The sequence below is a fragment of the Heloderma suspectum genome, chromosome 12 (assembly GCF_057233095.1).
Source record: "Heloderma suspectum isolate Gila_16-S chromosome 12, 16-S_ref, whole genome shotgun sequence".
NCBI classification, from domain to species: Eukaryota; Metazoa; Chordata; class Lepidosauria; order Squamata; family Helodermatidae; genus Heloderma; species Heloderma suspectum.
In genome coordinates, this window is record NC_139469.1 from 34995646 (window position 1) to 35012455 (window position 16810).

Sequence of the window (16810 nt, forward strand, 5' to 3'; positions counted from 1 at the left end):
CACCTTTTTTCTAAGCTAAACAATCCCAGCTGTTGTAACCTTCCCTCATAGGGGAGATGTTCCAGCCCCTTGATCATTTTAGTTGCCCTTTTCTGCGCTTTTTCCAGCTCTACAATGTCTTTTTTTAGGTGTGGTGACCAGAACTGGACACAGTATTCCAAGTGTGGCTGCACCATAGATTATGGCAGTATGATATTGGCAGTTTTATTCTCAACCCCTTTTCTAATTATGTCTAACATGGAGTTTGCCTTTTTTACAGCAGCCGCACACTGGGTTGACCTCTTCATTGAGCTGTCCACCACAACCCCAAGATCTCTTTCCTGGTCAGTCACCGCTAGCTCAGATCCCATCAGGCTTTACTTGAAGTTGGGGTTTTTCACCCCAGCGTGCATCGCTTCACACTTGCTTACACGAACCACGTTTGCCATTTGGGTGCCCACTCTCCCAGTTCGGAGGGATCCTATTGGTGCGCCTCACAATCCCTTTTTGTTTTAACCACCCTAAATAATTTGGCATCACCCGGAAACTTGGCTCCTAATTCCAGATCATTTATGAACAGGTTGAGAAGCATTACTCCTAATACAGATCCCTGTGGGACCCCACTGTTTACTTCCCTCCCTTGGGAGAATTTACCATTTATTGCTACTCTCTGCTTGCTGTTCTTTAACCAGTTTCTGATCCATAAGAGGACCTCTCCTCTTATCCCATGACTGCGCAGTCTGCTCAAGAGTCATTGGTGGGGGACTTTGTCAAAAGCCTTCTGGAAGGCCAGGCAAGCAACGTCTACCAGAACACCCTTGTCTACATGTTTACTGACACTCACAAAGAACTCTAAAAGGTTTGTGAGACAGGACTGAACTTTGTGGAAGCTGTGTTGATTCTTTTTCAGCAGGGCTTGTCCTTCTGTATGCTTACTAATTTTATTTCTAATAATGCCTTCAACCAATTTACCGGGAACAGACGTTCAGCTAACCAGCCTGTAATTTCCCAGATTCCCCCGGATCCCTTTTTCAAAATTGGTGTTACATTGGCCATCTTCCAGTCCCCTGGTATAGAGGCTGATCTTAGGGAAGCAGACGTGTTCCATGCAGAAGGGGTGTGCGCTACTACAGCACATGTACCAACAACACCTGCAGCTTCTTCTCTTGCACCCAAGGCTCATCACAGAATCAGTGTTGAGAGGGCTGAAGAGACCACTCAGTGAAAGCCCTGTTCCTTCCCACCCCATGATCAGCAGACACAATCCAGACTGCAGGAGTTTCTGGCAGAGCAAATAAAAAAGTCAGGATGACTTATACAAGCGAGCCAAGCTGTACACTGCAGGGGAAAGACAAGAGGGGGCCTCTTGTCTTCCAGGCTTCTTGGGCTACTTGACTAATGAGAACATGGCCACATCATATCCCGTGTGAGCAAAACTGTCCAGCAAGCCCTCCCAAGGGATGTCCCTTAATTTGGCTGGCAAATCCACAGCACCGCAGTGCCCTATTTCTAGTTGGGGCAGTCCTGCATGCCCAATGGGGTGCTTCAAGGTAAGGCTAGGGAACAGGCACACGCTCGCCCCAACCTCTCACTCTGGCTATCCCCAAGTTAGCCACCTGAACAGGTAATAGGACACGAGTACTTCTGCTGGCTGCTGCAATTGCAGTTGTGCCACACACAGAAAGGGAGAAGAGCAGCTACAGTGATCGAGTGGGTGACCTACCTCCTCCTTCATGCCAGTTTCCAGGAGCATCATCACACATGCCTCGATCGGGAGGGCGATTTCTCGGCCACTGCGCTTGAGATGCTCCTCCAGGAGAGTTCCAAAAGCCGGCTTCTCTGTCCATTTGTCTAGTTAGAGAGGCAGCATTAAGTGTCAGCAACACAGCTGCGAAGTAACAATTTGGAAAGTGGGAGGTTGGGGGGAATCTAGAGCATGATCATTAGGAATCACACAAGAAGGGACCACTTGATTGGCAAAGCCCTTTAAATTTTGCCCTGGGTGAGAGGTTAGAATGCCAAGCCTGCGGAAGTTATTAAAAAGAAAACCAAAAGCACAACAGGCTGAGGCAGGTCTATATGCCAGAGCTCATAACTGACGAGATCACATTTGCCAAAGACTTGATTCTAAGTTAGTTTTTTTCTGAGGGCCAAATTCACAGGACCACCCAGGCGAATGGTGGAATGCCATTGTGGAGATGCCTGAGCTCATCTGAAATTGCTAGCTGTTAGCAAAATCAACTGATCAGCCTGTGGGGGCTTGCAACTGCCTGCCACCTTTGTGGCTCTTTGTGAACAAGCTTCCTTTCATATCCCTGAATGCAGCTGCTGAAACCATGCAACTTGGAGCTACAAATCAGAACAATCTCATGGCAGACTGCAGCGATGACACTGGAACATGGGCACTGATCAGGTGGCAGTGAACCTTATGGTGGGTTTTTAAACCCCCCCCCCTCACATTTCCTTTTCATATGGACAGAGCTCTACATTTCGTCTGAGTTTTTTATTTGGTGTCCGCAACAAAAACCTTTATGGTGAGTGATGCTAAAGCAGAACATCTTGCCACAGGTGCAAAAACCAGCTGCCCTGGCAGAAAAACACTTAATCCACATTTGTTTCCTGCACCCCCCCACCCATAGCCAGGGAGATTCCAACACTCAGGTGGCTAAACTAGCCTGTGGCAAGAACAGATCAGCACATGTTCAAACGGGCAGGTGTACTGACCCCAGGAAGAAAGCAAAGTGTGACGTCACCTGGCTTACCTGTGGCAGGGTTTGCCCACAGCATCTTGCCCTTCTAGGCAAACATGAAACTATAATTTTGACAGATTATTTAGAAAACTGGCCAATAATGTCTCAAATGTGTCATCACAGTTATTTATTGATTTATTTTTATTATTAATAATTTCATTTCTATTCCACCCCATAGCCAAAGCTCTCTGAGCGGTTTACAACAATCATAAAAAATACACCAGCATTGTTTAAAAGGCTGATTTCAATCTAGCAATCCCAATTTGCCTTTCTCACCAGTACAGTCTGGAGGATTAAAAAGTAGTCCTTGCAAATTATTTTACACAACCCAACTCTTCTCTCTCCAATCTGCCCAGTAAATTCAATTGCTTTTAAAACTGATTTGCTGTTCTAGCTGAAAAGATTGAGACATGCAAGCATTAGCAGATTGTTAGTTATGCAGGAAGTACTGGAAATGAGAAGTCTGGAAGCATTCTGAGATGCTCAGTGCTCTTGCCACATTGGCTGTGCATACAGTGCTACGGACAAAACAAACACTTTGCAAGCCCCTTTTCTCTGCGGCAAAAAGGATGAAGAACAAAGCTCAGATCTTCTCCAGCCTCATTCCTATATAACATTAAACATTTGGACGGGGCTGCAAGAACTGGCCAAAGCAGCAACAGTGTCTCCCCACCGCTCCTGGTAAATTGTCACCATTTGTCCTTCGAGAGACAAGAACATCACCTGTCCTGAGCATTCCAGCGTGACTCTGCGGAAGAGACTGTTGATGGCTTGCAAGAGCCACGTACAACCCACAGGCCGAATCAGCCCCACGGAGCCCAGCTCCCTCCTCCCTTGCTCTGGCACCTGTGCTTGACCCTCCTGGCTCGAGGAGGGACTGTCAGCGCCCCCTCTGGGCTCCAGGCTTCTGGCCAGGGCTCACATGCAAGCCCAAGTGGCCTGGCAGTATGACGGCGCAGCCGGGGCAGGGGCACAGGACAGTGGCTGCCCTTCGGGACCCTCCCCTTCTGACTGCCACGCAGCTGCATCTCTGTTTGGGGGGCACCTCCAGGAACAGTCATAGCGCCATACTAGTCTCCCGTAATTAGCTTATGGAATTCACTGCCATGAGATATGGGGGTGGCCTCTAAACGACTGGTGTTTGGGGGGCACCTCCAGGAACAGTCATAGCGCCATACTAGTCTCCTGTAATTAGCTTATGGAATTCACTGCCATGAGATATGGGGGTGGCCTCTAAACAACTGGTGTTTGTTTTTGTTTTTTTAAGAATTAGACCATTTGTGGAGGATGAGTCAGCCAAGGGCTAGTCAGCCATGGGAGAAAATCATGTGATTTCAGAGGGGTTATTCTAAGTTTACAGGACTTTTCTTGCAAGGATTTTAGGTTTTTACACACTGCTTTGAGCATTTATAACTCTTATTTGATTTTTAGATGGTTTCATAATCACTGTTACATTGTTTTTTAATTATTATTTTATAGTTAATTAGCTTGGGCATATTTTATGGAAATATATAATTAAATGTAATATGAACGTGAGCACGCTCCAGGAGAGAGCGGAGGACAGGAAGGCCTGGCGTGCTCTGCTCCATGGGGTCACGAAGTGTCGGACACGACTGAATGACTGAACAACAACAAATAAATTAAATGTAGTAAAATAAAATAAACATGATTAAAGAGTTTTAAAATAGTAACAAGGATCTCCTGCAACAAAACGGTGCTGGTGGAGTGCTCCAGTTCAGGGTTCCACGCAGGCAGCCACGCCCTCCCGCACAGCACTCCATTCCATCCCCCGCTCCCCGTCAACAGTCAGCCAGTTTTCCATGGCTAGTGAGCATGCTAAGGTCCAGCTGGGGGGGAGGGGGTTGGGGTCCCCCCATCAGCTTTTTTACCCTGAATTTTTTTTTAACTTCAGGAAAATCATGGGGTTCCCCCAAGCCTTCTCATATTTCCACATGTGCATGGGTGGTACTGTTTTGGCGACAGAAGGACCGGCACTTGTCTGGGAACTTCAGAAATAAACGGAATGATTTTGGCTACAGGGAACCTCCATGTGCTGAGGCAGTCTACCTCTGAATATTAGGTGCTGGGACCAAAAACAGGGGATGCCCACCACCTTAATGCACTGCTTGTAAGCTTCCAGAGGTGTCTGGCTGGTTGCTGTTGGAAACAACAAGATGGACACTTGGTCCATTCCAGCAAGTTGTCTTTCCTGTTCATCCATAGGTGGCCTGTGGAGTGAGTTTATTTATTTATTACATTAATCCTGCCTTTTTTCCTCCTAAGGAACTCAAGGCAGTGTACACAATCCTCCTCCTCTCCCTTTTATCCTCAGAACAACAACCCTGTGAGGTGGATTGGGCTGAGAGTCTGTAACTGGCCCACAGTCACCCAGTGAGCTTCCATGGCCGAGCGGGGACTAGGACCCGGATCTCCCGACTCCCTGTCCAACACTCTAGCCACTACATCACACTAGCTCAGAGTTGAGTCAGCCTCTGAAGCCGTCACTGCTTCTCCTCCCTGACCTTGCCCTGCTGCCCCCAGGGACATCGTGCTCCCAAGAGCCATGCTGCTGAATGGCATCCTGCATGCACAGCACCCTACGGAGGGTAACAGCACAAGACCCCAGGTGCAATCCTTGGCATCTCAAGGCTGAGAAGGACCTTGGAGAGCCACTGCCAGTGAGGGCAGATAATACTTGGCTGCGTAAGGCAGGGCAGCTTCACGCATTCCTACATATGGAAACTGAGAACGCAAGAGGCGCACAAGAGAGGTGGTGGCTCTGAGCGACAGGTCAGGAGGCAGCGCTGGCACGCCCAGCCCGCTTCATGGGACGGCATGGCCCCCGACCTCTCTCAGACAAATCCACAGTGCTGTGTTAGTGTATTAATAGAGGCTTGGAAGGATGTCAGAAATGCAGCTGCAGAGGGGTGGAGGCAATTTTGGAAGATGTGCCACTGAGAAAGTTCCCCTGTACTTATTCAAGAAGGGTGGCATGCCAAAGGAGAGGGAGGGGAGTCGGAGGAGGAGGGGTAGAGTGCAGAGGTGGCACAGGCAAAGCATGAGGCAGAGCACAGGTTTACTTTACCTTGATGGGCCTGGATTTCGGGGAGCACCTTTTCTAAGACTGCTAATGCTTTTCTATGGTAATCTGCTTGGGCTTCTAATAACTGAGAACAGAACCCACATTTTAAAACAAAAGTTAGCATTGGATGAACACAACAACACAGAGACAAAGGATCAAGCATGTGAAATGTATGTTTTAGAAAGGAAGTGTTGTGAAAGGAGGGGGATACTCACAGAGACAAAATATCTGGCATAGTCGCCTTCTTTGGAAATGAAGTTGTACATGTCTGCAGCAAGTTGATCCTTTCAGGTGGAGGGGGGAGACAAGCGGCAAGTTAGCAATAGCAATGCCCATAGAAGGCGTCAAATATCCATGTAGCAGACATTTATGTGAAGTCCATAGCAGATTAAGTTGGACCAGACCACCTGTTCATGAGCCATATGGGCAGGGCAGGAGGAAAACTTGAGACAGGTGATGTACGGGGTCAAATGCACAATCCCATCCTGCTGTGTGCATTATGCACATTAAGGATCACGTTGTGCATTTGCATGGTTGAGTAGCAGCCACAGAATTCAGTGGCCTAACATGAATTTCCATTTTACAGAATCTAAACTTTCTACCCCATATTATTATTTATTATTAAACTATTCAGATTATTATGGCTGCAAGAACCAAAACCAAAAACAAGCATGTCAGCAGAATGAGCCATTGGCCATTCTGGCCGGGGAAGATGGGAGCTGTTGTCCAACACATCTGGAAGGCACCAGGTTGGGGAAGTCTGGCCTGTCTCTGAAGTGAGAGGGGAACCAAACAGAAGCTCCAGTGGTTAAAACTGTGCATAGCTCACTGTCCGGTTCTGTGGCTCGCAGAACCTCAGATTATACAAAATTAGTAATAAATACAAAGAGCAGAATGTAATAATAATAATAGTAATTATATGCAGAGTGGGTTAATTCCGAATATAGGATTTGGCTTTTCTTCACACAGTTTGGGAGTGTGCATGTATGAGCACAAAAATACAGAGCTGACCTTCATGGGGCAAGGAACCTCTTTTTGGACTGATGGCCGGATTGGCTCTGGTTAGGTACATGGGGGCTGCATGTGAGCAGTGGGCAGGACCAAAGTGGGCAGGACCACTCCCACTGCTGACATGCACCCCTTCCTGCTTGCTTGGAAACTCACCACCACCACAGTTTACACAAACATGCACACACACATCCCTCTGTTCACAAACACTAAATGGAAAAGCAGCAAACTGCCCATGGAGGGAGAGATCACTTTCTTTCCCCATTAGGTGCCTTTCCAAGCTGCTTGGTGACTAAAGGTGAAAGGGGGCAGAGCTCATTGGAGACAACAGCCTTTCAAATGGGCTTACAGAAAGGCAGTGGGAAAAGGGGGCTTGGGGAGGGGAGAGGGGCGGGGCCTGTGGAAGAGGCTGGTGGGCCAGATGGAGAGGCTCTGCGGGCTGGATCCAGAACATGGGACAGAGGTTCCCCATACCTGCTACAGAGCAAGGATTCAGAGGAAGAAACAGCCATGATTAATACTAGTAAAATGGGGTGGTGGGGGGGAAAGGTCTCTTCAACCCTTAACTGCAGGATCTGTGGTTAAGATTATGGGAGGAGGTGGTAAGCTGGGGGTTCCTAATGACATCCACAAGCTCCCCCGCCAACTCCCCCCAGTTTTGGCCAAATCATGTCCCCATTGCCTTCTAAAAACAGTATCTAAGCTGGTTAGCTCCTACACCTGCCCCCCAGTAGCACAAGCACTGCTCAGGAAATTAACTGAAGAGGAAAGCTGCAACTAGGGGCGACATTTCAGTGGTTCCCATGTATCCACAGCATGGAAGCCAAAGACTGGTAACAGAAGAAATGAGATAGGGAATGCAGCCCAACAAGAAAGAGTCTGGTGGATGCATTTCCTCTGGAGAAAGCAGGACTAGAGTTCAGATAAGGAGACCAGGCCTCCCCTCCTAGATCTGGGACCAAGGCGGGAAGACAGGTACAGATCTTCTACAAACATACACCAATTCTCCCTGGGGAATTGGGTAAAGAGTTCTAAAACCTACCTTGCACTGCTCAACTTTGTTTCCTGCTTCATCCATCTCCTCCTTAAGTGAATCTATCTTAGATGGAAGCCCTTGGAAGCTAGTAGCTGATGTTTTGTGGGCCTGGTTCCATCTGTACAAGAGAGCACAAAGTTATCCTTGCTGCACAAAGAAGAGCACTAAGGAGGAAAACCATTATAAATTATTACCTCCCCCCCCCCACACACACAATCAACTGCTCTTGCAGGACAGGCCCCTCTATTCACCATTCAGAAAAAGCAAAGACAGCAATGTTGGTCCATGAGAAAACAACCACCACCAAAATCCACAGCTGGACAATACCTTTATTAGGACCCGCCAAAGTGTCAAGAAAGGAGTGTGCAAGCTTCTGAGTTCAGCAGAAAGTGTTTCTAGAACAGTATCCTAAGCAAGGGATGGAACATTCCCTGGTCTACAGGAGGCAGTCAAAGATGCAATGGGAGGCATACGCGGCACTGTGCGCGCCCTCCAAAGAGGCTGCATGGTGGAGGTCTCTGATCTACTACACCGCATCATTCATGTGATGGTTGTGGTGTGCCAAGTAGCGTAAACTAGTGTACAGGGCACTGGAAGAAACAGTCCCTGTAGGCTCGTTATCTAAGGAAAGGCCTGGGGTCCTGTTTACCTGAAGGTTGAAAACATTGGCTTTTAAGGCAGCGTGTTACATTGTGGGACAGGAGCACTCACTGCTTGGCCTGTTGCTCCAAGGAGCAGTACATGACTTGTGCATCTACCAACACCCCTTCCTCCCAATTACACTCTCTTATGACAATGCACAAGGCACACACATGTGCATGGGGGCCAGGACTGGGAGACGCCACGAGCAGCAGAGGAAAGCAATAAGACAAGGATGATAGCTGCTTCTCCAAAGTTGGTGGGCAGGTTGGAAAGGTTGAGTGGCTGGGTGTGCCTGAAGATCACCTGAAGAGCTAGGTTCTGAACAGCTCCTGGGACTGGAACGGCTCCTACTGCAACAATGCAATGATGGGAGTCTCGTATCTCCTGTACTCAAGTAGGAACAGGACAGCGTGTGCTTTACCTGGCTCTTGCGGAATCCCAGTCCAACACCAGCTTTGCAAGCTGCTTCCTCTGTTTCTGAATGTTGGGGATTTCCATCTGAAAGCAGAGAGGGCAGGAAGCAGACCTTTGAAAAATGGCCATGCAGGCAGCTATGTTATCTGAAAGGCACAGCACGAGCTTCACCTACTGCTTCGTCTCCGGAGCAACGGGCAAGCGGGTACTGTTGTCAGCTGAGGCAGGCTGAAGCAACTTACCTCTGTCAGTTGGTTCAGTGGTTCTAAAATATCCTTCTCAACTTGCACCTCATGGTGAGAGAGTTCCATTGCAAGCTTATTCTCTGCTTCACCGCAAGTGTCCAGCATTTTCCTTAAAACAAATAATATACTTGCTCTATCTCAGGTGTCCAAGCATCCAAAAACATTGGAAGGGAGGGAGAAAGGGAGTGCCTCTATTTAAATGGAGGGGACAATCTGCCTGTACTTCATTAATTTTATTACACTTATAGCCTGCCTTCCCTCCAAAGAGCTCAAGGAGACATACATGGTTCTCTCTGTCCCCTCATCTCCACCCATTTTATCCTCACAACCACGATGAGGCTGAGAGAGAGTGACTGCCCAAGGTCATCCAGTGAGTTTCACAGCTGAGCAGGGATTTGAACCTTGGTCTCCCAATCCTAGGCCAACATGCTAATCATGCTGGCTCTCTTTTGCCCAGTCTACTCCCAGTTTGTCTGGCATCACTAGAAGAGTAGCTGAAACGTTTTGTCCAGCAGTGACCCCAGATATTCCAAAGGAAGCTTTTCTAGGCATCCCTACAGCTGAGCTGCAATCACACAAAACAAGGAGTATTAGGCATTTCTGTGGGTGTTTGTCAGAAGGGCAAGCTTTACTTCTGCACTGCTCGCACACGGTTCACGTTCCCTACAATGCGGATGACTTTTAGTCATGCAAAGAACCACACAAGGGGCCACTGGACTGCTGTTTCTGAAAAAGGAGCCTCTACACCATGTGGAAATATCACCTTTGAATCATGGAGTTTAAAAGTAGTTTCCAATATAACATGCAGAGCCACAGTGCAAAGAAAACAAGTAAAATAAAGAATTCCACCAGGCACACACAACTTCTTGGGTATGCTTAAAGAAGCTCTTTGGATCCTGTCCTAGTTCAGGGGTGCACAAATGGTGACTTGCAGCCACTCATGGTGTGGCCTGCAAAGTCAGTGGCACCCCACCCACTGCTTCCCACACAGCCCAGCTGATCTGCCCAGCAGCTTCTTCCCCGGGCCCCACCCCCTGTCCCGGCAGGAAAAAGCTCTTACGTTTGATCAGCTGCTGACCAGAGAAAGAGCTATTCCCTGCCAGGGAAAGGGCTGGGAACGAAGCTGCTGAGTGATTCAGCTCTGTTGAGGTTTGCCCTGCTTACTACAGAGCAGACATGTTGCTCATGGTTCCTTCTGACAAGACATGTAGAGGGATGGTATTTGTGGCACTGTTAGAAAGCGCTGCTGAGTAATTCAGTCCTGCTTCCTTCTGAATAGAAAAAGGTTCTCCACCCGGCTAATGGCAGCAGAGAAGCTACATGCTCCACTAGCGTGCAAACACTGGATGCGACCTGCAGGGCTGAAAAGGTTGTGCAGCCCTGGCCTAGATGGACAGGACAGAGGTGAGGTGAGGATTCAGACTCCAGCAGATTCCTCAGAGGTCTTTGCTAGGAAGGCTTTTTCTCTCTGGGACATTAAGGTCATATCTGAAAGGCCTACGCACGGGTTCAATTCAGCTTGGCTTAACAAGAAATCCTATTGCTCTGCTGTCAAATCAGCAGCAGCATCCGTTCCAAAGTGTCAATACAGCCTTCATCTGAATCTCAAGCAGGAGGGATGGTATTACGTTAATTTATCACATATTCATAGTATCCTTCATGTAAAAATTTCCAGGGCAGTTTACAATAGGGATATGTGTTTTAGTTTGTGTAGATTAAAAAAAAATTCAGCAGCAGTTCATTAGACCTCCTCTCACTTGGATTATTCTTTTTATTTCTGCAGAATTGGTGCATTTCTCTAGTGTGTGAAACTGTTCACTGGTTATATGTGACCACACCCATTATTTTGGAAGTCGACTATTTTGATAAAGGCAACCAAAAGTTTTTTCTAATCATGGACTGTATACAAGTTTTAAAACAAACAACTAAAATACATTGGGCATAATTTGGTGGAAAGGCAATTGGGTTACAAATTTAGCAAACAATTTTAAGGTATTCGAGCTTAATTTTGGAAATTATGACCAGTATCCAAAGAGCCGATTTAGGACTGCCCAACATTTTGGGAATGTCCAGAGGGTTTTTTTACTTTTTTCCCCATCAGACAGGAGATACCCCTATGCCATATCACAAGCTGTTTTCAAAAGCCCCCTCGGATTCAAAAATAGTTTGCAGTTTGTTGGGGAAGAGTTGGCTGCTGTTTGGAAAAGAAAAGATAAAAGAAAAAAACTACCCGCCTAGTTCTTTGAATCCCATCCTATATGTACATTTTCTTTTGTGCAATTAGTTGTTCAAGTGTCTCCTACAATATGGGATCTCATAATGAATACAGCTTTCTCCTCTACTGTGTCAATCGACAAAATCTCCTGCAAAATGCTACAGCAGTTTAAAAAATAACTTAATGACTGTTCTGTCTAAATATTGTATTTAGCAATGTGTGAGCTCTGTATTTATAAAGAAGTTAGTTAAGTGGTTTTTTTTTTAAAGTCTCAGACTATGACAAAGATGCTACAAGCATACCGGAGCAAGAGAATCACCCCAACATTAAGGCTTCATGCAGGCTGGCTTATATCAGCCAGCAGCTAAATTGGAACACTGACCACTTGCATACTGCAGGGCCATTTACAAGACTCTAAATGGCAAATGCCCATTATCAGTTTAGGAAAAAATAAGAATACAATCCTTACCCCAGTAAAGTTTCATCACTTAGCTGCAGAGCACCTTCTTGCATATTCTGAGCAAAAACAGTGATGGGGAGCTTTTTCTGCAATAGAAACAAAATCCAGCTTAGGACACGCAACTCACCATCACTCAGTGCAGTTTACCTATCCTGTGCCATTCCTCCCTGGAGGTTAAGAAACATGGGCTGGGCATCAGCAGTCCTATGCATCAGGGAAAAATGAGGCGACAATAGTGATGGCAGGCCGAGGGAAAGGAAGGAGAGGCTTGGTGATCAAACATAGCTACTGCAAAAGGATTTAAGATGAGTGATCCTGGGAGGGCTCAGGCTTGACAAGTGGATGTACCAATATGCCTACCAGACAGAGTCACACAGCCTTCCTGGCTGGTCACTTCATGAGACTATGGCTGAAGAGTCCAACCTTTTCTAGAAATTGTGAGGATGGAACCTATGAGTGGTAGCACCTTTGGATGAAGTAGCTTGGAGCCTAAGGCTTGCGTCTAAGTAAGCGAAGAAATAAGTCAGTCTTCCTCCAGTGGATGTACAAAGCAGCTCCTCTTTTTTCTCATCTCATGGTAAATATGCTTGTTTGTAAATCTGTTCAAACTGGCCTCCTGCCTTTCAGAGGAAAGGGAGGGATTTGGGGTAAGTTTCCTATCATGGAAAAGAGGGATTGGTGTTAAGTGGGTGTCTTTCTAAAAGCCCAAATGCACTCTGCAGGAAGCCAGTCATGCAGACTGGAAGGAGACTGGTGAGGGCTGAGCCACCCTGCACCTCTGGACTGTGGAGGGCCTGAAACCAGACTCACCTGAATAACAGAGTGCATTTTGACCTCCCTGAAGGGAGCAGAGAAGGGAAGACACACACCAGAAGCAGCCTCCTATCCCTGAGAGCAGCCACCAAGTGCAGTGCTAGACCCTGCCCCCTCCAGCATAGACTCCACAGCAACAGTCACCAAGAACGGGCGCCTGGCATGTGTGGGGCTGCAGAACAGAGGGAAGCTCCATTAAAGAAGCATGAGGGGGAATGATCTGTGTCAGGCACCCAGAGCCGTGCCTATAGATCAGGATCGAAATCTAGATCACGATACATACAAAAACAACAGGAGAGCATAGCATGACAGCAGGAGGGTCCTGGCTAAAGGAACACAGGAAATCTTACCAATACGGGCCAAGCATCCCTTACTATCCCAACTGGAGCTATAGCTGCGTGGCAGCACTTTGAAATAAGCTTGGAAGAGGAACAGCAGCTCATTGGCACAGGAGGACCTTGGGCTGGAAATACCGACCCAGAGGAAGAATACTGAAGGGCAAGGATCTTGGAACGGACCAGTACTCACATGTCTCTTTTCCGCATCTGTCCCATACTGCCCATGCAAACACCCAGCTAGCCGCTTGCAGGAATTATGGCACACGGACCTCACATTGTCAAGGCGCCGCTCAATCTAGCCAGAGAACAGACAGGGATGGGGAGAGAAAGGGAAATGCAGATTAGGCACTTGATGTTGGCCAGCCATCTTCCTGCTACTTTTGCACCTAGCAATTGCTGGCATTACATCCCTCTCCCCAGCCCACGCTGAAGAAACCTGTGCTTAATCTCCCTCCAGGAGACCCTTCACACTTTTGTTTTTGTTTTTTTGTTTTAAAAATGGTTACTGTTAGTTGCCGTGAGCGGACAGAAAATGTGGGTTAAAAGTATTCAAGAATATGTGATTGATAGCTGCTAGCACAAAAAGCATTGTAGAGCTGTTCCATCTTTCCCTCCTTAAGGGATTTTCTTTGGTAAGAAAAGAAGATGGAAGAAGTGGTGGGAAAACACAGGAGGGTTACAAGTGGAAGACAACAACATCATCTGGACCATGACACTCAGTGAATGAGGCAGGGAAATGGTGAGATAAAAGCCTCATCCGGAAGCACTTAAGTCATGGTAGCTGCTTGCAATGCATACTTGAGAAGCAGCAGAGATCCTTTCTGTCAAAGATTCTTAGTTAAATGTCTGAGAGTGAAAAGAAGTCTGTCAAGTTGTGCTGGGAACCTCCACGTAAAACATCAAAAGAATGTGGTTTATCTGTGTTTTGATGAATCATGAAGGTTAAAAGGAGGGCTTCTGGAATGGTTTCTGTTTGAACAAAGCCAGCCAAAAAAGCTTAAGAAGTTTCAACTGTAGGAGGCATGTAATAGATAGGAATCCTCGAGTCTTTTAAAATGCTAATCAAAAAAAGAAGACGTAAGCCTTGCACAACTGCATTGGCTGACCATTCCTCAGCCCAACCAAGTTCTGGGTAATAGGTCTGCAACTCTTTGATGACTAATTATATTTGCTTTTACAAAACTGGACCTCATTTTGGCAGCTGTTCTAGCATACAATACAACGCCAAGTGTAATTGTCACATTTTTGCCACTTAACAGGTCAATTTTGTTCAACACACAGCAGGGTGACACTCTGGCCAGATTTTAACTGCCCCCCCACCCCGGTTTTCAAACGCTGCCCACAGTTGCTCTAGAAAAGCATTGTGCAAAGGCTGCATTGGAGACTAAAAAGTATAGGCATTTTTTAACCTGAAGCACCCAACACAGAATACACTATACATCAGACTGCTCTTGCTCACGCTATGAAAAAGATCCCATACAAACCTGCTAAGCAAACTAGATGTTTCAAAAATGATCGTAAACAAGTGTTTTCCCAACTTTTATTTATTTTGTGGATTTGTATCCTGCTCTTCAACTGAAGTCCTTAAAGCAGCTCACAGCATTAAGAAAATTTAAAGTCACAGACTTAAACAAAACCCAGTCCAGCTGGAGCAGCACCAGGGACCAGCCATTTCGTCTGCTTGTCTTTGTTTCTCCCTCTCATTTTTTTTCCACAGGGCAGCTGCTGGTAACAGCCTGTGCTAGGGGAGGAGACTGTCCAGTGTTTGTGGATTATGACCGGAGGCACACGTCAGCCCTCCACTCAGATAGGACATGCATATATTTTCTTAATCAGTTTGCAGAACAAAAGACAGGCAATTGCGGGATAACCCAAGTCTCCTGGGATGTCCCATCTTCCCCCTTTGTCCAGTAAGTCAGGCCTCTGGGTAGGACTATTTTAGTGTTGTTATTTCTACTTTCTTTTTATTTCTTGTATTGATTTTTAAATGCTGTTGTGTGCTCCCTCAACTAAGGTTGAGAGGTGGGATGGATGGATATGGATGGATACACACACACACACAAATAAAAAAGTAAGTGTGCCTCTTGGGCAATGGTGACATTTCTGGGATTCCCCTATGCCTGTCAGCTGTTGTATGCAGGGAATCCTGGCACGTCCTTCCTCCGGAGGGAGTGAAGTGCCAAGTGCTTGCAAAAAAAGAGGCGGGGGAAAACAATGTTGCATAGGGTTGCAGGGCCTCTCTGCTCTGTCCTAAAGAAACTGACTATGACCAGTGAAACAGAACTGTGCATGCAGCTGGGGATCCCCCCCCCACACACACATTATGCATGTTGTGATATGCATAATGGGCCCTGTGTTGCAAGATTGGTTACAAACAGGATCTACAGTTCACTGCTTCTATCTTGGTAAGCTTACACATCTGGTGAACAGATTGGAACATAGTGAGTTTTTCATCAGAAGGCTGGAACTATTCTGGCCCAGACTTTTTTTTCTGGCCAAAAGGCAATTTTCAATTGAACAAAACTATAAAAATGAGAACACTTGACCTTTTGTCTGGTTAATACAGCTCATTCTTCCACACAACCACCTGATATTTAAGGGACAAAGGAGGACTTCTTTTTTCTTGCTTTTTTTAAAAGCCCAAATTGTTCAATGTAGGCACAAATCCACAAATCCAGAGTAAGACTACATGCTGTTTTGGCCCCTCTTGACTGATTTGAGCATCAGTTCTCCAGCTTCACAGATCTTAACTTCAGCTGCCTGGGCTTCAAGATAATTGGAGTTCCTGCCTGTAAGCTCAAATTCAAGAAGTGTGAGATTGGCAGACTCTAGAGCGGGGGCGGGGAACCTGCAGGGGTAACCAAAAATAAACAGACATTGGCTTTTTTAATTTTAAAGCTGGCTTTCACATTAAGAGGCACTAAAAGGGTCAAATTTAGCTTCAGCACCAGTGAAATTTAACCCTTGCAGCACACTGTAGTGGTTTGCCACCAAAGTAGCAATTATTTTTGCAGGTGCCCTGCAGAGTGCGCAACACCCCGGGCAGCATGGCCAAGGGGGGGGGGGGCCCTCAGACTCCCTAAAGTTGCCCACCCCTGCTCTAGAGACAGGGCCTTTTCAGTTTCAGGATGCAACTCTAGAAAAGCACATCCATTCTCGGTGGCTTCTCAACCACCCCTAAATACACCCTAAATGGATGTATTTTAAACGGGCTTTGAAGACTTATTTATTCCAAATTGCTTAACTGATATTTATGTTTGGTATTTAACAAGCCACCCAGAGCCCAAGGGCTGTTCTTGAGTTCCGGAGTGGCTTGTTGACCAAGGGAACAAACCACCCTGCCCAGGTTCGCACAACATGATAAGCTGCGGCGACAGCCTGCTTGGGCTTGTTCATTCACAATGGTGGCCAACACACACTGTAAGCTTAATTAAGCCATGCTGCCAGTTCCTGACTGTGCGAACTGGCCCATATGTTGTGAGCTGCTTTGAGAGGGGTAACCCGAAAATACAGAAATAAAAATAACCTTTTCAATTCTCCCCATAAAAACTGGCTGTTGCCCCTCCAGCAACTCATTCAAATGACCAAATTTCACATTCCAGAAAATCTCCATGCAAACTTGTGCTTAAATTCAATTTGTGTGTTTTTAACATTTACTATTTTTATTGTGTTTTTAATTTTTTTTAAAAAAGTGTTTGTGATTCAAAGAACGTTGTGATAAAAAGTAAGAATGTGCGCTGACCCCTGATATCTTCCAGGGAGACCTTGCTCTGAGCTGCTTTCTTTCTTTTTGAAATGCAAGTTCTAGTGGTGCCTGGGTCAGGGCCT

The 16810-nt window shown here is 46.5% G+C and overlaps 1 protein-coding gene across 12 annotated transcripts in view; it reads right to left on the reverse strand.

Annotated features, from left to right (window-relative positions):
• Positions 1–16810, reverse strand: part of ARHGAP17 (Rho GTPase activating protein 17) — an 85407-nt gene that overhangs the window by 27782 nt on the left and 40815 nt on the right. For all 12 annotated transcript variants that reach the window (XM_084819068.1, XM_084819061.1, XM_084819064.1 and 9 more), the window contains 8 exons: positions 13173–13277; positions 11841–11917; positions 9154–9265; positions 8919–8995; positions 7862–7973; positions 6027–6095; positions 5815–5896; positions 1703–1830 (listed from right to left, as the gene is read on the reverse strand). In XM_084819068.1, coding sequence (XP_084675194.1) covers positions 1703–1830; positions 5815–5896; positions 6027–6095; positions 7862–7973; positions 8919–8995; positions 9154–9265; positions 11841–11884 — 624 coding nt within the window. In that variant the 5' untranslated portion in view covers positions 11885–11917; positions 13173–13277. The remainder of the gene's footprint in view (positions 1–1702; positions 1831–5814; positions 5897–6026; positions 6096–7861; positions 7974–8918; positions 8996–9153; positions 9266–11840; positions 11918–13172; positions 13278–16810) is intronic.